The following is a 23838-nucleotide window of genomic DNA, read 5'->3' as shown; positions in this document are numbered from 1 at the left end:
ACCTGCGGTATTAGAAATATGGTACGGTTGAATGAAAGCTAGTACGTGATTATTAGTTGTTGTTGTTGTTTTTTTTTTTCTCTGTTACCGAGTAATAAACTCATCACTTCTTTTATCAACGGTGGAAGGAGGAGGCGGGACAATCTGGTCAACGATAAGGATCGTTGCAGAATATTGTATAAACCTCTACTAGTTTAGATCTTTGTTGGGGGATCTATGATTGCACAAAAAGGTGGTGTGGCACACACTCACAGGCAAATTACCCACCCACCCACTCACTCAATAACTCATTAACTCATTCACAAAAAGAAGAGGCACTTTTTTTAAAAAAAAAAATAAAAAATAAAAAACGGACAAACAAACACGCGTTTTTGCATTACAAGACGATCAACACTCACCCATCTCACCAACAGAATGAATGCAATCAAAGACACGCTGTACAAGTTGTACACATTGTACACAATGTGCAAGTTGTGTAAGTTGTTAGTTCTTGTTCTTGTTCTTGTTTTTTTTCATTATCATTTCACTTTTCCACCAAAATTCTCGAACTCTTGAAAGAAAAAAAAAAGATTAAATCAATTTCTCATACAACTCAGCTCTTTAGTGCAGATCTCTTCAATTAAATACACAATAGATTCTAGTTTATATTCCCTGTTCCTTGTTCCTTGTTCCTTATTTGTACTCCTTGCCTTCCTCCTCCTCCTCCTCCTCTTCTACTTGTACTTCTTTTTATGCTTGGTTAGTTTAGTTGTTACTCTCTGTATGCGCGTGCATTATTATCAGCATCACAGCTTGAGATTACGCTCAACAATAGCCTTAGAGGCAGAGACGAATAGGAAAAAAAAAAAAAAAAAAAAAAATTTGACTGTGGATAAAATGCAGCTGATTGTCAATAGTACAAAAGGCAAAGAGACAGGAGGTTAAAAAGTAGGAGTTGCAGGAAAAGTGCATACTACATAATCATCGAGAGATAACGTGAAATTAGCAAAGCCTACAAAACCGGCATTTATAAACTACAGCAAAATTTAATCAAGACAAAGAAGAAGAAGAAGAGGAGGAAGAAGAATAAAGAGGTGGAAAGTAAAAAGTTACAAAGTAAATAAAATTAAAGAAAAGAAAAGAGAAAAAAAAAAACGAAAAAACGAAAAAAAAAAAAGAGAAACTCCCATCAGGTTATACGCGTGGACAGATTAATAACACTAGTCTAACTTTAATATCATTCAATCCCAATTTCCTCAACATAAAACTACGTCGAAGTCAATCATCAACTAAAAACATCGCTCATCTTTATTCATTGTTTATTTGTTTATTTCTATTTCTATTTCTTTTTTTATTTTTGTTTTCTTTGATTTGTTCCTTCTTTTTTTACCTTATTGCTTTGGCTTTTTCTGTTATTTAAAGGAGAAAGTACATTAAAGGAAAGAAGACTTGGACTTCTCAAATAAACACTAAACAACCTTGCCATCACAACTTGTCACTCGTGAAACACAACTAAGGATTGTCGAAAGTTCCCAGTATCTAGTGGACTATTCCTAACTTTCTATTTTTTATTTGAAACAAAATTCAACTAGAAATATTGAAAGATAGAAAAAAGTAACGAAAGATAGAAAAAAGTAACGAAAGATAGAAAGAAATAGGTGTCACCATGTCTTATATCCATGCGCTTAGACAACTTCGATTGAAACCCAACCAAGCCATCTTATTGGGTATACTCCTTTTCACTTTTCTCAATGTCTACTTTGCATTGAAATCACCCACATATCATGAACTGGACTTTTCAAACTCCATCTCGGGGGGAGGAAACAGTTTTCTTAAGAAACTTCAGATTTTTACACCCTCGTCCCTGCCGAAAAACGCCGACCACGCGTTTGTTGGATACCACCACGACGATGATACCAACCTTGTGGTTTTACAAAAATACTTTTTAAATGAAGATATGGCCGAAGACAAAGTACACCACCTCTGGAACTTTTTAAACTCCGACTTGAAGGCAGACAAGGACTCGATGGATTTGAAAATCGTTAACGGCTACGACTACAAAGAGTACTTGAAGTCATTAACCGAAGGACTCAAAATTGACTTCAACCACACATTTGTCGATCATTACAAAACAGAAATGAAATTCACAGCTACGTTTCGAAAGTTCTTTGAAGATTTACAAACTCTACTCGAGGATTGTAACCCCGGTATCAGCGCTATAAATAATGACGCACACTACCCTAATGGCGATAAGATTTTAAAAAAATACGCAGAGAAGAAAAGAAAAAGCGAAGAAGAGATGAAAACTGTTAATATTCCTAGAACCGTGCATAATAAAGGAAGATTGCCAATATATGGAGGTCACTTGCGTGAAGGATACCGTGACGAGATGGTGAGAACCCAGGATATGCTCTCCATGTATCTCACTTTGGAACAAAATGAAATTGACGCACTAAAAGAATCCCATAGCAAATTCATAAAGAAAATGGATAAGGATTGGCCCAAGGAATTACTCGACTACAATACCTTTAACGATTTTATGAAGGGAGATGGAATAGTTTACTTGGGAGGTGGCAAATACGACCAATTGGTTTTTCTCTCGGTCAAATTGTTGAGAGATCACGGATCAAGACTACCAGTCGAAGTCATTGTCCTCAAGAAGGAAGAATACAATGTTGATTTTTGTGACCGAATCTTACCCACATTAAACGGTAGGTGTAAACTAATGACTGATTACATTCCACAGTCATTCTTTGACACGATTTTAGAAAACGCCAAGAAATTAAGTGAAGGCAGAAGCGATGAGGATCCGCATATGGATCCAATGATGGCTTTGGGTTATCAATTGAAAAATATGGCCATCTTTATCTCCTCGTTTGAAAGGATCTTGTATCTTGATGCCGACAACTTACCCATTAGAAACCCAGACATTTTGTTTCAAAACAAGCCATTTACTGATCACCATATGATTTTGTGGCCAGATTTATGGAGAAGATCGACATCTCCCACTTTTTACGAAATCACTGGCCAATCTATCGACCCAAAGCACCGCGTAAGAAACTCGTACGCTAAAGGTGATGGAAGAGGTATGAGCAATGACTATAAGGAATACTCATTTCACGATACAAAGGGCACCATACCAGAGGCGAGCTCGGAGACTGGTCAATTTATGTTGAACAAAAGAGTGCATTTCAAGACTCTTATGTTATCAATGTACTACAACTACTATGGTCCTTTATTCTACTACCCCTTGTTGAGTCAAGGTGCTGCGGGCGAAGGTGACAAGGAGACATTTATTGCAGCAGCTCACAGATTGGGTTTACCTTACTACCAAGTCACCGAGTTCAATAGAGAATTTGGACCAATTGACAAAAATTCCAAGAAACACGAGTTTTACGGTATGGGACAGTATAATCCTATTGTTGACTATCTTCAAAAACACCCCAACGACCCGGATTATCCAAACCAATCAGTACGCTCAAAGAAAATTAAAGCGCTTTCTGATAGTCACTATGTGGCCACGCCGCCTGACTCATTAGCACAACACGATGAGGATAAGACCGTTTACAACTATGACTATCACTACTTCAAGTCGTCTTCATTATTCTTCCTCCATGCCAACTGGCCAAAATTATACATTGAATCACTTTTCCTAACAGATGAAAGGGGCCCCGTTGACCCAGTGACAAAATTGAGGAGAAGACTATATGGAGTAGAATTTAAAAACGAGCTTGGTGGTGACTACGATTTTGAGTTGAAAATCATGGAGCAAATATGGTGGTGTTTTTGTGACGAGCCGATGGTTGACTTTTCCGGAATTCCAGCGCCTAAAACTGAAACTAGGGAAAAGATCTGTCGTGCTGTTGATATGCAACGTAAGTTTTTACAAAATGGCTGAGATGCCTATAGACGTTGATATTGTTGGTTTAAAAGGAATGGGTAGTTTTATTTATTTATTAATTTATTTATTCATTTATTCTTTCTTTGTCCTTTTAAATTTATAGATAAATTGAAATTTATGCCGGGATTATCTAGTCCTTGGCTTTGCCTAGAAACAACATCAGCTGTCAGCTCTATGAAACTAGCTACTCTCAAGTGCCACTTGTGGAATTATTGCTCATCGGACATACGTTGTGTATTAAAATGTATTACCAAAAATCGTATGAAACTATTTATTACTGGTCAATTGGAGAACCTCTATGGAAACTTTGAGAATATTGAGCAGTATACGTTTAAGATTTTTCAAAAGTACATTAAATTGCCTTTTCTTTTTCCGAAAAAGAAAAAAAAAAAAAGTTAATTATACCCGCTGTCATCTTTGCTAGGCTTGAATCTCCAAAGTTATGGTAGTATTTAGTGTTGGTATTGAAAGAGAAAGAGAAAGATGCTGCAGTTTCTCAACAGGAACTATGGTTGAGATCTTTCAAATTAATTCAAGGACGAGGTGTGGCATAAAAAACAATTTAGAGAATAATTGGTCGCATCTCAAGATCTTCCAAAGTCCTGGAATCCTAATATCGCCATTGAGTGTTCGATTGCACAGAGTTTTGAATTGAAACGTTAATGGTGCCCTTAAAAGGCTGGAAATGTCTGTATAGGTCCAAAGGGGTCTCCTTTGTATTGATTATACTGTACTGAAGTTTACAAAAATAACAATTGAAAGCCTATAAATCGATTAGAGACGGTGAAGGAAATCAGAGACAGTGTATCATTCCGTAATCAAGCACTAATGATTTCCGTATATGAAAAGTAATTGTTACCAACATTGAAAAAGCAAAGCAAAAAATAAATTAAAAAAAAAAGAAATAGTGAAGAGTACGAGATTCGAACTCGCGCGGTAGACATACCAACAGATAACTAAGTGATCTTTGAAGTAGGACATTGAACCTACCATACAAAACTTAAGTCTGTCACCTTAACCAACTCGGTCAACTCTCCTATTTCACTCATAAAAATCCAGCAGAAAAATACTCAAGATGTAGATTATCATATACCAAACACGTGAATTTAGGACTTGTGAACAAAATATCTTGGTGGGTGGGTAAAAGTAATTATTTGGCCAGTGATATTTGGTCTCTACTCAATCTTACTATGAATGAAAACTTCAAAGATGAACCTACTTCTACCTCCTCGTTCTCTCCCCCTTAACCAACCATTTCAACACACTATCACACACTCACATACACAAATGAAAAAAAAATTAAAGAAAAAAGAGAAAAAAGAAAAAGGAAAACTTGAGCAATATGTATTGAACGCATTCACTATTAAAACTTTGCCTATTTGCAATCTAATGTGGACTCTTTGAATTAGATTCAGAGCACATTCAAAATGGAAAGGAAATTCTCCATTTTAAACGAAAATTATCTGCATACGCTGAATCACTTGGTATATGCATTTTCCTTTTTTTTAAAAAAAAAAACCTTATTTTTACAGCTCTAGTTATCTAATCCTATAATGCAACTCCATCTTTGATTAAGTCGAAATAAGAGATAATTAGGTAAACTAATGGAATTGGCAAAAAAAAAATTTAATTGGGTCTTTAACTAATGGTTGTTCAAAATAGTCATTCTTAGTGATACTTACAAAAAAATAAAAGAGATAAATACTTTGATTATAACTATATATATAGTGATTGATAGTGTCACAAAGACTATAATCTCTTACTACGTAAATATATTCTGGGATTTAAACTGGTCTTAAAAATGGAGAGTTGACCGAGTTGGTTAAGGTGACAGACTTAAGTTTTATAAGGTAGGTTCAATGTCCTACTTTTAAAGATCACTTAGTTATCTGTTGGTATGTCTACCGCGCGAGTTCGAATCTCGTACTCTTCACTATTTCTTTTTTTTTTTCCTTGATGTTTTATTCTTGGGTATTTATCTTTTTCGTCTTGTTCATTTTAATATATCTACATCATTTGTAAAGCTGTTAATCTCTTTCTGTAGTAGTACAGTTCATAGTATCATTGCAATTTTAAGACCAAGCAGTTTTGTCGTGGGTTACATTTATTTTTTCTTTGTAAATAATTGGAAGAATGAAGAACGGAAGATAATACAAATAAATTTATACAAAGTTGAACCTCAACAAAAATTTTGATTCTATTTCATTCCAAAAAAATAAACAAAAAAAAAAAATTAGTTCAACGATTGTGGCTGATACTACACAAAAGAGATCAGTTGAGATAGTGTAAGAATCATGGGGTATTATATTGTAGAGGGAAATGGCGTAAAAAAATCTTGAAAGAAATACATTTACGAACAGAGATTATTGCATTGGAGTAACGGACTCGCCATATCCATATTATACCCTTTAAGCCTTGATTCCAAATTTGTCTTAATGATTCTTTACTCTTCTCTCTCTCTCTCTCTCTCTCTCTCTCTCTTTTTCGCTTCTTGCTATAGCAAGTTTCGATTTCTGGTGAAAGTAGTAATCTTGACATACAGACAATTGCTATTGTACACAAGCATAAGTTCAGCATTCATGTATCGACTTCCATAAATAATACTAGTAGTTATTTCTCTGCTTTATTACCCACCTCATTTATATCGTACTCCGTATCTTTTCCACACTTCTTCTTTAGCTAGCTAGCATATATCAACAAAGTATAGATTCTAAAGATATTACCCCCCTACTTTTGTTTTTAAACTTACTCTGGTTGGGTGCAAATTTCATTAAAAAACTAAACTAAACAATAATATGAAAAATGAAAAATGAAAAATGAAAAAAAAAATATTTTGATTAAAGTAAGTTACAATTATCTCTTCGTATATATTCACAAAATGTCCTATTAAAGTCGTGCACATGTACAAAGAGAAACGCACTCTTGCTTATCGCTCGCCTCCAATTTATTTGATTGTCCACTCGGGTACAATTGTCAATGCTCGGTGTGTGTGACCCACTGCCATAGCTACTGTTACTGTTACTTTTACTTTTACTTTTACTACTACTACTACTGTTACTATTTACCACTACTCAAAATTCAAAAGGACCAATTTCTTAACGGTAGCAAATTTACCTCAAAAATTACCTCAAAAATTACCTCAAAAATTACCTCAAACTTTTCAACCAAGAATAACTCATTCTAAAAATTGTATCGACAAAAACAAACAAACAAACAAACAAACAAACAAACAAACAAACAAACAAAGAAACATACCAATTACCAATTGCAATTGAAACTTGGATTTATAGCCAGTCTCGTCTTGTCATTTAATCCCAGTTAAACTATATTAAAGTGCGTACTTGTTTCTTCCCACGAGGCCGCCTATAAAAAACAAAGTGTTTGAAACTCCGCAGATTCCACGAGCATCATCATCTTCATCATCATCTTCATCATCATCACAACAACAACAACAATTTTTAGCACCGACTTCCAACAACAAAAACAAGGCAAGAAAACCAAAATCAAAATAAAAAATTCTGAAGGAAAGAAAAGAATAGTTTTACTTTAATTTGTTATTCGTTGATACTTAAGATAGTCATTTCCAACATCGTCACAATTCAACAACAATAACAACAATAACAACAACAACAACAAAAAAAAACTACATAGAGAATGTCGAAGTTAGTTCGTTCATTAAAGAACGTTGCAGGGGGTTACTCTTCAGCGCAAGTGCTTGTGAGGAACGCTACATCTAATGACCCCACGGGGCCCACAAAATATGATATGGAAGAAATTGCTTCATACTCGTACCAGTCACAAACTGAGTTTATGGAAATCATGGATATGCTTGACCGCCGTCTTAACGATAAGGGTAAGAATTGGAGACATATAGCTAAATCCCTTACTGTTTTGGACTATTTGGTCAGGTTCGGATCTGAGAAATGTGTTCTTTGGGCCAAAGACAATATCTACATTGTCAAGACTTTAAGAGAATTTATCCATTTTGATGAAGCCGATAAGGACCAAGGCGCAATTATCAGAGTCAAGGCCAAGGAATTAGTCTCTTTATTGCGTGATGATGAAAGATTAAAACAAGAACGTCAAATGGCCAAGCGTAGCAAGAGGGGAAGATTTAACGATTATGATGATGATGACGGCGACGACGGTGATTATGACTCTGATAGAAGAAGAAACCGGAGAAGAGATAGAGATAGAGACAGAGATAGAGGCAGAGATGAACCATATGATGAGGACTTGCAAAGAGCTTTGGAATTATCGAGAATGACTGCCGAAGAAGAGGCAAATCGTGCAAGAGAAGCAGAAAACGACCCGGATTTGGATGCAGCTATCAAGTTGTCGTTGGAAGAAGAAGAAATGAGAAAACAACAACACAACTCTAACTTGTTAGATTTAAATGAGCCACAGTATCAACAGCAACAACAACAACAGCCACAATTCTTTATGACAACTGGTTATTATCAACAACCACAACAGCAGCAACCATTATTTGATCAACAAACACAGCAATATGGCCAATACGACATGTTTGGAAACCCAATCCAGAATCCCATGGAGACAGGATTCTATGATCAACAAGCATACCAACAACAACAACAACAACAACAGCAAAACCAATTTACTGGGTTCAACTATGGCCAACCTCAGCAACCGCAGCAGCAACAACAACCCTTACAGCCTTTGAAGACTGGTTCCAATAACCCATTTGCATTAAACGCAGGTTCGAATAATACAAAGGGGCATACGCAAACTTTGAACGACTTGGCCGAAGAGCAGCAAAACCAACAACAATATCAGCAGTTCCAACAACAAGCTGCTCAACCTCAATTTTACACCCAACCTACTGCACCACTCAAGCAGCAAAATACATCGTCTTCCAGATTCAATGAGACTCATGAGTTAAATGATCTTTTATCACAAGGTACAGGCTTGGATACATTTGGAAATACCGGTGCCACCCGTATACCACACCAGCACACCAAGACCCAAAATTTCATCAACTCCAGTGGTACTGGTTATAGACAAACCAACAATGATCAACATAGAGTCAGTTCAAATGCTACGGGCAATCCATTCTTGAACACCGGTATTGGTTATCAACAACAGACGCAACAGCAGGTGTCGCCACAAAGACAACAACCCATCAATGTAGCTTACACTGGTTACGGGTTTGGTAATGCACAGCCTCAACAACAGCCTCAACAACAACAACAACAACACAGAGGCAATGACGGTCCAAGTTTGATAGACATCTAGGGATAAATATAAATAACCAGAATTGACTAAAATATTTATTCCTTAAGAATTGCACAATTTTTGAAAACTTATGTTCAAAAATTTTTTTTTTCTTTTTTTAATTCTGTTTTTTATTTTACCCTGTTTGTAGACGTATAGAAATGTTGTATATTAAAAGAGAGAATAAGAAGAGATAAAAGAGAGAAAGATACATTGAGTTTCTAGCAAAAAAATATACACTTTACATGTAACAGATTGAAAGTAATAAATATTTCGAGTAGAAGAGATTATTTTACCTTTTCTTCTTCTTCTTCTTCTTCTTCTTCTTTTTCTTCTTCTTTTTCTTCTTCTTTTTCTTCTTCTTTTTCTTCTTCTTTTTCTTCTTCTTTTTCTTCTTTTTCTTCTTTTTCTTCTTCATAATTCAAATTCTTTTATATCTTGAAGCTCCATTGTGAAAATCGATCTAACGCACCAATCCCAACTTACCACCATACCATTACTAACTGATTTTTTGAAATTTGTAATGAGTTTTGAATCCTTGTTTTTATTTGCAATCAAAATTGAAGTAGTACTACCATTGAATTCGCATGATAAAACAGTATTCTTTTTCTTGCTAAACTGAGTGGCAGGTTTAATCTCTTTGAATTCTTTTAAGCCGTGATCTTTTAGAATTCCCGAAATCACATTGATACCACCATTAAGTTCACTACTCAAGTTTAAAGTCATGTTGGAGAACAAATGGCCCCGAATGTTTGTTTTGCTAAGCAAAGATTTCAAACTTTTTACACCCAATTCGGCTCTAGTTTCCTTATTGATTCGATCCAAGGGATAGTCATCAACATTGTATCGCAATCGCACATTATCAGTGTTTTCAATATTTGCCAAAACATCAACAATGAATGAAGGATGTATGATTTTGTCCACTGTACTCAAACTTCGCAAAAACTTTTCGGTTCTCAAGATTTTTGGAGCAATTAACGTATTTGGTTTGGTGCGTGTCAAGTCAGAAACAATCTTGATTCCCACAGTCTGAAGTTTTGCGCAATCATTTTTTGTCAAATTGATTTGCAGTTCACAACCAGTCAAGATAGCTACTATGTCACACTCGTTGGTTCTTTGTCTCTTGTGCTCTTTCATTTCCAATATATCTTCTTCTTGTTTCTTTTTCTTTCTACTTCTGTTAGCATCTTTATCCTTATCCTCTTTTTTATCCTTATCCTTATCCTTTTCATTATCATTATCATTATCATCATCATCATCATCTTCTTCTTCTTCATTACCAGCTTCGGCAAGTGGTTTTTTCCTCTTTGTTGCGGCATTTTCCAACTCTTCCATATAATGCTTCATCTTCCTACTACTCTTTGACATTGCTTGATATGCGTTAAGATCACTCATATTATCATGTAATTTAGCAGCAGCTTTTTTGGCAGCCGAGCGCCCTCCGTACCTATGATGTCCCATTGCTTCTGCATTTCGGTCGTCGACTTTAATTCCGCCCAGACTGTTTTCATTATTTTTTGGCGTCGTCGGTGAAACCAGATCAATGGCAGTTTTGATTTCATTTGGATCGGCTTTATTACTCACTACCGGAGAGACAATAGTAATTACGTTTCCCTTTTGATTTTGATTTTGATTTTGATTTTGATTTTGATTTTGATTTTCCAGCGCTTGCTTTTCTTTTACAACGAGTGAAGTTTCGTTCTTGTTCAATGTGTTTACGCTTGACATAACCAAAGGAGCAGATGGAACAAAAGGAGCATTGGGTAAACTTCGCTTCACCGGACTTTTCACTTGTGTGCTTTCATCTTCACTCATACTATCAGCAATATCGCCGGCTTCATTCTCCTCTTTATCAAGTTCATGACTATTGCCAGTGAACTTTACAAAAATACTATTTTGCTTGTCAATTAGCTTTTTGTCGAGACAAACTCTTCCAATTAAAGGTTCCATACCCACTTCACCTCCAAAATTCGTATATTTTAGATCCTTATAATCCAATTTCTGCCATTGGATAAAACAGTCCTCTAACCACAAATGGTTGACGATATTCACTTCAGGTTCTCCCCATGAATTGAGCCAATTAGAACACCCTTCATATTTCCTACCCGTGGCCTTGGCACATATCAAAAAATCGTTATCTTTTGTCAATGTTTTAGTGAATGTTGCACCCAAATACTCGATCAATTTAATTAAATAATTCCTTGAATCACCACAATAGTTTGTAATAGATATACTAAGATCTTTAAATGCCTTGAGTGGTTTTGCTGGTACAGGATAGTATAGAATGTTTGAATTCAAGGGGAGTATCCATTTCTTCTTGAGTATAATCGAGTAAAACCATTGCAAATTACCAACAATGATTCTATTGCTTTGACATGCTTTGTAATAGGCATCGCTTTGTCGATATCGACCCAAGTATACATCAATACTGTCTGCTTCGTCAAAAGTGTTTGCCACAATTCCACCATATTTTTCAATCAAAGCCCTTACTGAATTAGACAACCGCTGTGACAAATTGAAATCTGAGCTTACGTATATTCTTTTGTTCTGAAAATAGTCAATGGGCAAGTTAGTCACTGTGGCATCATCAATTTGAGGTAGCGAATCATCAAGCATGAGATCCAACTCTTCACATCTAACCTTTGCATTTCTCAAATCCAGCAGGTCAGTGTTATTATTGTTGTTGCTGTAGTTATTATTATTATTATTATTATTATTATTATTATTATTATTATTATTATCGGGTATGAGGTATTTTGTCTCGTCTACTTTTTGACCCATGGTGATACAGTGATCTAGCCAATGTGGGTACACGATCTTGATATTCACAATTGGATCATCCGATAACTTGTTGGCTAATATGCTTCCAGCTAACATTGATTTCTCATTTGTCATGTCCATCGCAATCAAATGGGTTGTATACTTGGTCAAGACATCAACATAGTTGCCACCAAATACCTTGACTGCTGCATAGATAAGTTCCTTATCTCCCTCAGGTAAGTTGTCTGCACAACAAACAGAACAATTTTTGAGAAATAATGCCGGATCTGGATTGTAGGTTTTGAGGGGTAGTAGTTTGCAATCGGCGAGGGAGTCATAAACCCAATCTGGATTAGTGACGGGGATCATGGATTTCTGTGCTTGTGCATATTCAATAAATTCTACTGTAGTTGCCACAATATGTGTCACCAAAGGTGGATCAAGAAAATTGAGTGAGTTGTCAAAATCATCTTTAATATAAACTTTGGCTGCCTCCTGTTCCTTTAGTTTATTTTGCAAGTCTTCGGCTTCTCTACGTGGTAGATCTAACGATCTTACTATGAGAAACGACGATCCACGAAACATTCCTTTTGTTAAAATCAACTATTCTTTGTTTTTTTTTTTGATATACGGGTATAAAATGCAAACAAGGGTGATTGCTTCTGTATCTTCAAAAAAAAAAGTGGTGTTATTATCAAGTAAGTACAACCTAGTTAAGTTGGTGTTATTGGAGAATGAATGTTGTCTTTATGCTTTGATTAATTTTTTTATTAAATGTGAAAACAGTATACAAACAAAACAACGCCTACAAAACGCGTCGTACATACAAATAAGGAAAAGCTCGAAAGCCTCATACTCTTTTTCTTTCTCTATTAGTTTTTCCATATTTTTATATTAGTTTTTGCGAGAAGGTTTTAAAGCCGCAAATTTATTTTTTTGGTCACTTCAATTACAAGAAGGTACAAAGAAAGAAAGAAAGAAAGAAAGAAAGAAAGAAAGAAAGAAAGAAAGAAAGAAAGAAATTAAGAAAGAAACAAAAGCAAGAAGATTAGAGATTGGAAAATGCTAAACTTGATCAGTCGGGTTGAGAATTCCACATTTTCGCATTAATTAGAGATAAATAGAGTCAAAAAGAAACTACTATAAACATATATACACTTGGTTTAATTTGATTCCATGTGTTTTATTATTTTTTTAAAAGGTTTTTTTTTTCTCTTATTTTTTTTTATTTTGATTATTATACAAAACCATCTATTTATGTATGCAAATATGTGAGATACTGGAAAGTGTAAAAGATTTAATAATGCAAGTTAACCAGTCGTGAAAGGCAATGAAGTGCAGTCTAGTGTAGTTTGGTGCCATGCAAGACAATTAAAAGTCGTTAAAGCAAGCAGATGCGATGAGGTAAGGGGAAATTGGAAACAGAAAGAAAGAAAAGAAAAGAATAGAAAAGAAAAGAAAAAAGGCACTCGAGACAGAACTTTATATTGGGAATAATGTTTTAAGTTCTTTGGTATCACGAATTATCACTCTCAATCGTTAATCGATGGGTTGATAATCGTTCATCAAACAAGTCCCTTCCTTCTGCCCTGAACTTCTTTGCCCAGCTTTGGCACAAGGTACTTGCCTTCATGAATTTTCTCATTGCGTATTTCTTGAAAAACTCTTCGTGTTCAATTGGTTGCAACAAGTATTGGTATAATAGCTCTATGCAATGTTTCATGTCATTGATTCTGTAACCACCACTATAATGAATCAAGTTACCATTCCAAACCGGTATTTTTTTCAAAATTAGTCTTGCCAAGTACATAGCCAGCGCTGAGCATAATGATGGTTTCATCCCTATAAATCTGTGGTCAACAATTGTTATTTCCAAGAGATATTTGCCCAAAGTCCTCGATTGCACGTCATAGTCATCGGCCTTGGAAATTCTTCGGAGAAAGTTCATTGGGTTAGGATAGTTGAGATCAAAATTCAATGTAGTAAGAATATATTTTTCAGCTTGCAAAATCTCTTCTTCGGTATATGAGCCATCAGTAAAGTATGCATAGTTCTTCACCAGTGGAGAAAAAACCTCTTCATATTTCGCAGCAATGAATAGAGAACCTGTGGCTAGTAGTTGTAATTTGTCAAGCTCGACATTTTCAAGCGACATAAATCTATCCATGATGTTGATGGCTAAATAAAGAGACTCTGGCAAAAGTCTAAACTTGAGATGCATTTCCACAACCCAGTCCACTAAAATAGACCTCATCTTGGGTTTCAAATTCTTTTGAGTTTGGATATAGTTTGGATCGGGCAACATTCTCGTTTCCAATTCGTAGAAATAGGTAAATATATCATTGACGTATTCGCTAGCCATGAGTGGGTCGTCGTGATCCTCTTCATCCAAGTCCTGCCATTCATAATCAATCAAGCGAGATCTCTTGTATATTGTTGAAGCTGAAGTAGCTGCGGTACCATCAGCGGTACTACAAGCACCTGTACCAGTAGCAATTCCAATAGCAATTCCAGTACTAGTGCCAGAAGCAGTACCAGAAGCTAAGGCAGAGCCAGAAGCAAAGGCCGCTGCCGTACCTGTACACGTTGCAGCTGCCAAATCTTGTGGTTGAGGCACTTTCAATTTTTCAACCAAGTTTGTCGACGACTCAGTAGCCTGTCTCTTTTGAGGTAATCGCGATGGAACCATTAAGTTTTGTCCATGCAATGTAGAAGTTATTTTCGTATTGGTAGAAGTGTTGTTGCTGTTGTTATTATTATCGTTACCATTTTTATTACTTTTATTATTTTTAGCAGTGGCGTTTCTCTTTGGTAATGGGCCATCTTCGGCAATTGGTACAGGTCTTGTTAGTCTACTTTGAATATGTAAGGGAGCGAGGTCGCCTCCCAATGGCTTCCTTCTTTTGCTCTGATTTACTTGAGGATTATTCTGAGTATGAGTTTGATTTTGGAATTGTTGCTGCAACTGTTGTTCTTTTTCTTCTTCTTCTTGTTGGTGTTGTTGTGGTGGTGGTGGTGGTGCAATATGCCCAGTAATGTATTGTTTTGAGACGTCGCCCAAGTATTGTCGTGTTGTTGTTGATGATGATGTTGTTGTTGGTGGTGCTGCAACTGTTGTTCTTGCAGATGCCGATTTAGAAAGCGAGACGTGTTTTGTATTTGCTGTGATGGGGAAAGCAGGTGGTACATTTTCAAGTTCTTGTTGTTGTTGTTGTTGTTGCTGCTGTTGCGGGAACTGTTGTGTTGAAGTTTCAAAAAGTTCCTGGGATGAGAATTGCTGGCTCGAAGATTGGATAAAGTTGATTGGGTCACTAAGGATCATCGGTTGCTTATATGATTGATGATGATGATGGTGGTGATGGTGGTGTAATTGCTGCTGCTGCTGCTGTTGTTGTTGCTGCTGCTGAGATTGAGTCGCCTTAACTTTAGTTCTGGATAGAATATAGTCATTCTCATCATTATTCGTTGGAGCAGAATGTAATTTTGGCATCTTTGTAGTCAAACCAGTTTAAATGGGGGAAAAATTAGGAATTGGCGAGTTTGGGTTAATAAAGACTCTCTGTATGTGGCTTTGAAGAGTAATGTGAGTGGGTGAAATACCAACTGATCCAAGTTCGATTAGAAATAGAAGTTAAGATTGGGTGATGAGTGTTGAGAATGAGAACAAAAATCAAGATCAAAATGATGCTTATCTATTATGATGATGATTAAGAAAAAAAAATATCGCTGGTATGATGGATGTGGTGCTCTTTGTTGGGGTCTTTGTCTATTAGTGGATAGTTGAAATAGATGGGCAATGATGATTGTAGGAGAAAAAAAATATATATATAAAAAAAAAGCAAGGGGATACACTGTATACTGTTTGCTTTCAAATGGAGTGAAACGAGGGTAAGTATAGGTTTTTCCTTTTGTCGATGGTTACAACTTTATTCCATCAAAGTGTAAGAGTATATAAATGTAAATGTTGATGTGTGTGTGTGTTTTAATTTGTAATTGGCAGTCTCTATGATGTATTGAAATGAGAGAGGAGAGGGAGGAACGTGATAATATGTGATATGTAGTATATGCCCAATGGGATAATAAGATAATCAAATGTTATTCTTTTGATATTCTTTTGGTATTCTTTTGGTATTCTTTAGGGTTTAGGTATTCTTTTAGGTATCTTTTTATTTTTTTTTTGATAGTCTATTTTAGATATGTTCCCAAGATTACTGCCAAAGTAAAGAAAAGAGTAAACAGCAATGGTTGGTGCTGGGTGCTGGTGCATTGTCTCTTATTGTCTGCGGACTAAATTTTTTTTTTTTTTACTTTTTTTTTTTTCCCATCTCTACAACCAAAACACACCTTTACACACAAACCACACACAAACTACACGCACTATTTTTTTCTCCTTCCTTGGTTGACAATAGGCCGTAGTGGCGGAAGCAGCAGAGGGAGGGGAGCGGCAGCAGCAGCAGCAGCAGCAGTACTAAACTTTTCACTCGCACTGCGAGCAATGCAACTGAAATTCCTGATCTGCGTTCCAGCTGCGACGGCTCTATATTCTTTTTATTCATTGTATTTTTTTTTTCTTCTTTCCCTTTAAATTCCACTCTGCACGTCTGTCAAGTTCGGCTCTTTGTCCTCGATGCGTCTCGGTATAATTTTCCTTCTTGTTATTCTTCTTCCTCTTAATGTGTGTTTGTTTCTTTGTTTGTTTCTTTGCTTGCTTGTGAGAGGGTAACGACCTTTTAGTCTGTACAAAGTATTTTCAATCTTTCTCAATTTGGTATATTTTCTCTTCCTCCTTCCTAATTCCCCCTTGCCCCCTCCTCCTCCTTCTTCTTTCACCCACCCACCCACGACTACTAATACCAAGACTAAGACTAAGACTAAGACTACAACTACAATTACCTTGCACACTTTACCATCGGACTATAATAAATAATTGCAAGGTCCATCTTTTCTCTTACATCAGCCTCTAATGGAGTCTTAATTTCTGAAGCAAAATAGAATTTAGAGATAATATTGAGCAACGGTTATGATCATCAGCTATCCACCATGTAACAATGTACAACCTACAACTTGCAACCTACACGTAACTCTCGTAGACAATAGATCCAGGACCAAAAAAAAAAAAAATAACACATACACGTCCATCTCCTCCATTACATCCAGTACATTCCTGGCCTTTAATATCATTCTCCTTATATATATTTTGTTACTTTTATTTAGAATGGACTTCCAAAAAGTCTCATTTCTTTTGAAATCCAGAGACAAGTAGAGTATAAAGAAGAAAGGTCTTTTACTATGTCTTTGTCTCTTGTTATCGAGTATACACTTGGTTTAATTTATGACTGTCTTCTACAATTCTTGTCTCTCTCATTCACTCACACACACTCTCTCTATAACATTTTCCCTCTCCCGCATCTCAAATTTTCCGTAAAGGTTGAAATGAAAACACCACAGGCAAAATAATAAAACAGAAATAAAATAATAAAAAAGAAATAAAAAAATAAAAAAAATAAAATCTAAAAGAGCCAAAAGAATCAAAATCATCAACAACAACCACGACAACAACAACACCAACCACCAACCACCAACCACCAACTACCATCACCAATACAACATCAACAACAAAAATAAAAAAATAAACTAAAGATTGCTCTTCCACCTGTCCCTTCTCCCCCTTCCCCATACAGAATCACTTTGCTCTTCTTTTCCTTCTCTTTCATCACTGAAGTAATAGTTTTATCTGTTTTTCTTAATGATAATAAATATAATAATAATAATAATAATCATCATAATAATATTTTTTTTGTTGATATTTTATATTTATTTTACGAGGTGGTGGTTTGACGTGGTAGGAAGAATATCACTATTGTGTGCCAGTTGTTATTGTTATAATTTCCTTCCTTCTAGTATTGCTGGAGGACGAGGCACCAATTGTATAAATGAAATTTCGGCATAATAATCAAAACCATTGAGCACTCTAAGCAAAAATTCCAAATTTCAAATACCAAATAGCAAATACTATAAACCAATAACCAAAAAATAGAAAAAAACAAGAGAGACAAGCAGTATAAGGGCAATCAATACCAAGCACTGTATATCTTTTTGTGGTTGGACTAAATTGGAATCTGTAAACTGTAAAAAATACAAAAATATAAAGGAAGGAAGAAGAAGAAGAAGAAGAAGAAGACGAAACAGCAACATAAACAATATATTTACATGCAACTAATTATCTAAACATCCTTGTCCATCTATATAAGCGTAACCTATATTGTCGTGGTCAGAAAATAAAGAATGAGAAAGATGGAGGCGTGAGTGGAAGAGAGCAGGACAAAGCAAAAGCAAAAGCAAAAACAAATACTTTACTCCTGATCCTTGACTCCAGTGCAAGATAGCTTCACATACTTCTTCATCTCCCGTTCGTTTTTTTATTCTTCTTTACGTATAACAAGGATCTCACACACACACACATAAATATATATATATATATACATAATCACATGATGGAAGGTAGTCTACTCTACATTCTATTGTAGTAACTTGTGCGAGATACCTCTATTCTTTCATCATCAGACGACGAGCCTCAAGAACGGATCGGCACGCCAACTCTGCTTGGAATTCCTTCTCGAAATCTTCACTTGCGTCACAAAGGAAGAAGAAGTTGTGAAAACCAAAACAAAAACCAAAACAAAAATAACACGCACGGCGTTCTTGCGCGCCAACCCTCTCCCCCACCAAACAAAAAAGGAAAATCAAACAATACAGCAAAAAGTAAACAAATGTGAACAAATGTAAACAAGTTTAAATAAAACGAACGAAACCAAACCTAAATGAAACTAAATGGAAAACACGAGTTGTTCGAGAAACTACAAAAGAAAAGAATCAATTTACATCTTTTCCTCCTCATAAGCATCATGTTACAAAAATTGAAACAAGACTTTTAGGGAAAAACACCTGCAAACAATCCTAAAGATATGAGGAGTTCCGAGGTTATTTGAAAAAAAAAATAATAATAACAATAATAATAATCACAAAAAATTCAAATGTCGATAATAGAGGAACTCCATTAGATATGAAACTCTACAAAGTGCTAGAAGCTACCAATTCAATTACAAACGTATTCATGCTTTTCCGTTTCCATTTCCTACTTCCTATTTCATATTTCCTATTTCCTATTTCATATTTCATATTTCCACTTATTTGAATTGAACTTCACCCACTCGAATCAGTCTGACGCGCTCTCACCAATTGACAAACAAGCCTTACATCTCTGTATAATGCATCTCTATGTTTAAACTCCTTTGTTTTTATTTGTTCAATTTACTCATAACAGCCAGAGGCAAAAAAGAAAATCAAAGAAATAAAAAAGAGTAAGTAAAGGTGAACTCAAACTGCAATTTGTATTCTGTATCCAATTTTTTTTTTTTTTTTTTTTCATATTCCTATTTCATTGTATTGCTCTCTCACTTATTACACTGCACCTGGAATATCATAGATCTTCCTACCAATATCTGATTCCGTATAATCTTCGTTGCCAAAACATGGTGAGCAATGATGACCAATCGTGCTTTTGTCATATAGTATGTTATCTTGCACAAAATAACCAGTATCCAGTCTAGAACTATCAAAATCAAATGTCTTTTTCTCCTCTTGTTTGTCGGATTCCACATCCAGGGATTGTGATACAGAATCCAAAGATGTTCTCTTTTCGCATTTGCTCATTACATCCTTTTTGACCTTGCAATCACTAGCCTCAACAAACAAAGGTGCTTCTTTAGATACCAGTTCCGGTTCAAATCTGCCAATACTAGCAACATCAATATTGGATTCTAAATCTTTTATATGCGACGATGGATTCCGGGGCAAATCCTCAGTTGTTTCCAGCACAAAGTGACTCGCAAGCTTCTCCTTTACTGGATCAACGACTGTAGCACTCCTATTTTTCATACTACTGGTGCTGATGCTACTGCCACTAGTAGTGTTGCCGTCTTTGCTGTTACTGCTCTTGCTGATACTGCTAGAATCGCCATCTTTGGTTTGGTTTGGCGGTACTGTGGCTTTTACTTCAAAGTTATTTCCAGATTCTGCAGAAACACTATGGGGCATGTTCTGCAAAACATCATGCACCAAAGACTCATTTGTACCATCTTTAAACGAGTCTCTTAAAGTTCCCTGCAGATCGGCCCCTTCAAATTCAAGTTGAATTGCACCATTGGAAGATATCTTGAAACAGATTTTACCATCTACTGAAATTATGCTTATTTTGGAATTTGCAAGGGATGATTTCGACTCAAGGTTTACATTATTTAAATCTTGAACATCTTTTTCCTTGTTTGCACATGTTCTAGTATGTGGCGATGTATTTGGTTTTGCGCCAGTTTCCGCTTTAGTTCCTGTCGCATTTCTTGATTCCTGTTTATACTCTCCTTCACCACATAACTGACAAAGATCAGATGTAGCAGTTCTTTGCTTGGTACTTGTCCTTGATTGATCCTTGGATACCATTGATTCTGGTGAATTTGCACTACCAAGATATGGCAGCTTGGCATTGTTACTTGTCTGTGTTAAAGTATTTGATAATTTTTGAAGAATATCAAGAAGATTTTGTGTTAATTCAGGATGTCCTTGGGGCGGAGACCCAGATTTTGAATTTTGTTCAGGTTTAGGTTCAGGTTTAGGTTCAGGTTTAGGTTCAGGTTCAACTTGTTTTGCCTCGCTATAATAATCATCAGAAATCGTCATCTTTTCTTTGTTTCCTAATTGCTCTCTGAGGCGATTCAGCAATTCAACATACTGCTTGAGTTTTGCTTTCAATCTCAATCGTTCATCATCACACCTGGTCAATACTCGTTTGAGTTCCAACACATCTTCTTCAAGAACATATTTAGCCTTCCGAAGGACTGTGTTGTCATTTTGAAGCTCTACTTGATTTTTCTTCATTTTCTCCAAAAAAGAGGCATGTTCTTTTTTCAACTTTTTCGTTTCATTAATGTGATAATCTTCCAACTCTTTTTTGATCCGTCGTTCATTTAACTCCAGATCCTGTTTTTCACTTTTGAATTTTTCAACTTGTTGCTCCAAATAATTGAAATCGGAGTCTCGCTGTTTTATTACTTTTCTCAAATACTCAACCTCTCGCATCAAAGTATCTCGCTCTGCAGCAACGGTCATGTATTTACTACTAGTTGCGTCCAGTTTTTCTCTTTTAGGTTTGATTGGAGATGCTGGAGTTGACCTAAGCGCATTGATATGATCAGTGTAAGTTTTAGTGGGAGAAGAATACATTCGTGTTTTGACCGGCAGCAGCAACGGCAGCAACAGCTGCTGTAGACCTTGCGCGTGTCCTCGAGTTTGTCTTTGGGGTGGTGCCTGTGATTGTTGTCGCTGTGACCTCTGACTTGATTGTGTAATAGCATCAAAATCAAGCGGCAACGGAGTATTTTGACCGCGTATTGACAGTGGAACTGATTCTTTCAAAGGACTATTCTTTATTGATACTGGAGACATATAAGACTCGTTGAATGTCAGAAACTTATACTTATTCCTTCGACTCATGGAAATGTTGTCTAAGCTCAAGATATGAGTGTCATCGAGTGAGTCACGCCCACCTGGCGACAAATCTGGTATATAGCTTGGCAAATCCATTAAACAATGTGGCTAGTTTTTTCTTTACAGATTATGGAAAAGGAAATCAATGAATCAGAAATGAAGTTCACTAAAGTTGATATAAACGCCAGTCGTATGAAGTAAATTGATCTAGATTGTTCAAACAGTATTTGGTGTTAATACCAATAAAGTATATGTATTATTGATAGAAAAAAAAAAATAAAAAAATTCAATTCAACGACACAAATAACAACTGCATATATTCTTTGTGTACCACTTAATGGTAATTTGGATCTGTAAACTGCAAAATTTGTATTGATGATATAAATCCAATTAGAGAAACAAAACAAAAACAAATAAAAACAAAAACAAATAAAAACAGAAAAAAAAAGAAAAACAGAAAAACAACGCGTCTGCTTAAATACCGTATGAGAGAAAATTGGGAGTGTCGTAAACAATGTCGTTAACTCTGCTTCTCTGTCTCTCTCTCTCTCAAATTTTTTATTTATTAGGCGACACCATCTCATGCATGTGATGGAAGACTGCTGACCTTCAAACCCTGAGCTCCACAGTTTTTTTTTTTCTTCTTCTTCTTCTTCTTCTGTTCCTTTCTCACTTCATCTTACAAGTATTCAATCGTTATTGTATCTAATTGAGTACATATTTTTTTTCTTCTTCTTAAATCCTCTTTCTCCTTTGTCCCCTTTTACATCACCTTCCCCTCTATTCTTTGAATCCACCTTTTCAGTGCTTACTTCCCTTCCCCTTTTATATTGCGCATAAATTAAAAAATAATGACTGACAAAGTTAAGGAAATCAGTGAATTGGCTAAAGAGTTAAAGACTCACTTGAAGCAATTCCCCAATTTCCCACAAGAGGGTATTCTTTTCGAAGATTTCTTGCCAATTTTCGCAGACCCAAGCCTATTCAATAAATTGATTACCGCATTTAAGTTGCATATTGGTGACAAGAAGATTGACTATGTTATCGGTTTGGAAAGTAGAGGTTTCTTATTTGGTCCAACGTTGGCATTGGCTCTTAACGCTGGGTTTGTGCCCGTGAGGAAACCAGGCAAGTTGCCAGGTCCAGTTTATAGTGTTGAGTTTCAAAAAGAATATGGATCAGATAAGTTTGAACTTCAACAAGACGTGATCCCCAAAGGTGCTAGAGTCTTGATTGTTGACGATATCTTGGCTACTGGCGGTTCTGCTTATGGTGCTGGTGAATTGGCACTCAAGGCTAATGCAGAAATTGTAGAATTTTTGTTTGTTATGGAATTGGACTTCCTCAAGGGAAGAGACAAGTTGCATGCCCCTGTCTTTACATTGTTTGGTGGTCAAGAAGAGAAATTTACAAACTAATATTGCTGTGATTATTTTGGTCTCTCTCATATTCTAATAACTTATACTTTTCATGCACACATTAATCACAATAATCATCATCACCACTAATGCTATCGGCGGTGTTGTGAATAGTAATTATAAAGTTGCTCATAATAGAATAATAAAAAGATTAAATTATAAGTATATACATATATATATATATATATATATATATATAGGATAGATTTATCACAGATAACATACGCATTCAGTCTCACCCGCTTTTAAATATCAAGAAAGCCATTTCTCCAATGTAGAAATACGTAAAGTATCCTTGTTCATGTGTCACATAACTTCCAAAGCTTTTGCCTACAACCACGTGCCATGTGGGGCCAAATGTTTGATCGAGCTCCTTTTTCAAATAGGCAGCAACGTCTTTTTCTATCTTGTACTGCTTTAAAGCATGCTCTGCAAATTCAAATATTTTCAATTGAATATCTTCCGCCAAGTCAGATGCTTTCAAGATCGCTGGAATTCAAATTTGCGTAACCAGTGTCTTTCGTACTTTCCATTTCTCACAGTTTGAAGGATAGTGTATGCTTGTATTGTATTGTAACAAGTGCCTCCTGTATTTTTTTTATTCCTTCCAATGTGAAACAAGCACGAAAGACAAAGGTTTAAATAAGTTAGTAAATAAGATCTTGTAAGTAACCAATTGAATCTTATAACATACGAGTAGTATCATTCTCTGTCATTGTTTCTGAAATCACTATCGTGTGTAGAAAGTGTCTTGAACAACATGAACAACATGAACAACATGGGAGTGATAATCCTTGCTTGAATCACAACATCTTGCGCACTAGATTATAAATTTAAAGGGTGGAAACAATAAAAGTCAGTCAGACAGACAAACACACAAAAAAACACAGACACACAGACACACAGACACAGAGACACAGAGACAAACAGACAATTTCACAGAAACATTAAAGTTAGCAGTTGTACCAAAGAAATGATGAAATATTTATATTTCATTAAGCAATC

General features: G+C 35.7%; 7 protein-coding genes and 2 non-coding genes across 9 annotated transcripts; 4 read left to right on the top strand and 5 right to left on the bottom strand. All coding sequences in view use genetic code 12, as the record gives it.

Moving 5' to 3' along the window:
• Nucleotides 1-1645: 1645 nt before the first annotated feature.
• On the top strand, nt 1646-3877 carry PVL30_001109 (uncharacterized protein; the record flags this gene model as incomplete). Its single annotated transcript, XM_001528571.1, has 1 exon — nt 1646-3877. The coding sequence occupies one exon, from the start codon at nt 1646-1648 to the stop codon at nt 3875-3877; it is 2232 nt and encodes a 743-aa protein (XP_001528621.2).
• Nucleotides 3878-4788: 911 nt separating this feature from the next.
• Nucleotides 4789-4917, bottom strand: PVL30_001108. Its single transcript has one exon. It is a non-coding gene; the product is annotated as a tRNA-Leu (tRNA).
• Nucleotides 4918-5683: 766 nt separating this feature from the next.
• Nucleotides 5684-5813, top strand: PVL30_001107. The gene has a single exon. It is a non-coding gene; the product is annotated as a tRNA-Leu (tRNA).
• A 1721-nt stretch (nt 5814-7534) lies between these two features.
• Nucleotides 7535-9136, top strand: PVL30_001106 (uncharacterized protein; the record flags this gene model as incomplete). Its single annotated transcript, XM_001528570.1, has 1 exon — nt 7535-9136. One exon carries the CDS (start codon nt 7535-7537, stop codon nt 9134-9136), a length of 1602 nt encoding a protein of 533 aa, XP_001528620.1.
• Nucleotides 9137-9529: 393 nt separating this feature from the next.
• Nucleotides 9530-12460, bottom strand: ESC4 (regulator of Ty1 Transposition; the record flags this gene model as incomplete). The annotated part of the gene is made up of 1 exon (XM_001528569.1): nt 9530-12460. The coding sequence occupies one exon, from the start codon at nt 12458-12460 to the stop codon at nt 9530-9532; it is 2931 nt and encodes a 976-aa protein (XP_001528619.2).
• A 931-nt stretch (nt 12461-13391) lies between these two features.
• On the bottom strand, nt 13392-15365 carry CLB2 (G2/mitotic-specific cyclin; the record flags this gene model as incomplete). The annotated part of the gene is made up of 1 exon (XM_001528568.1): nt 13392-15365. One exon carries the CDS (start codon nt 15363-15365, stop codon nt 13392-13394), a length of 1974 nt encoding a protein of 657 aa, XP_001528618.2.
• Nucleotides 15366-19336: 3971 nt separating this feature from the next.
• On the bottom strand, nt 19337-21511 carry PVL30_001103 (uncharacterized protein; the record flags this gene model as incomplete). The annotated part of the gene is made up of 1 exon (XM_001528567.1): nt 19337-21511. The coding sequence occupies one exon, from the start codon at nt 21509-21511 to the stop codon at nt 19337-19339; it is 2175 nt and encodes a 724-aa protein (XP_001528617.2).
• A 755-nt stretch (nt 21512-22266) lies between these two features.
• Nucleotides 22267-22833, top strand: APT1 (adenine phosphoribosyltransferase; the record flags this gene model as incomplete). Its single annotated transcript, XM_001528566.1, has 1 exon — nt 22267-22833. One exon carries the CDS (start codon nt 22267-22269, stop codon nt 22831-22833), a length of 567 nt encoding a protein of 188 aa, XP_001528616.1.
• Nucleotides 22834-23068: 235 nt separating this feature from the next.
• On the bottom strand, nt 23069-23549 carry DYN2 (Dynein light chain; the record flags this gene model as incomplete). Its single annotated transcript, XM_061119205.1, has 2 exons — nt 23069-23322; nt 23528-23549. The coding sequence occupies 2 exons, from the start codon at nt 23547-23549 to the stop codon at nt 23069-23071; spliced, it is 276 nt and encodes a 91-aa protein (XP_060975188.1).
• Between the last annotated feature and the right edge of the window lie 289 nt (nt 23550-23838).

The sequence above is a fragment of the Lodderomyces elongisporus genome, chromosome 1 (genome assembly GCF_030384665.1).
Source record: "Lodderomyces elongisporus chromosome 1, complete sequence".
Lineage (NCBI taxonomy): Eukaryota > Fungi > Ascomycota > Pichiomycetes > Serinales > Debaryomycetaceae > Lodderomyces > Lodderomyces elongisporus.
The sequence above is the reverse complement of the archived record's forward strand: the minus strand, read 5'-3'. Positions and strand labels throughout refer to the sequence as shown.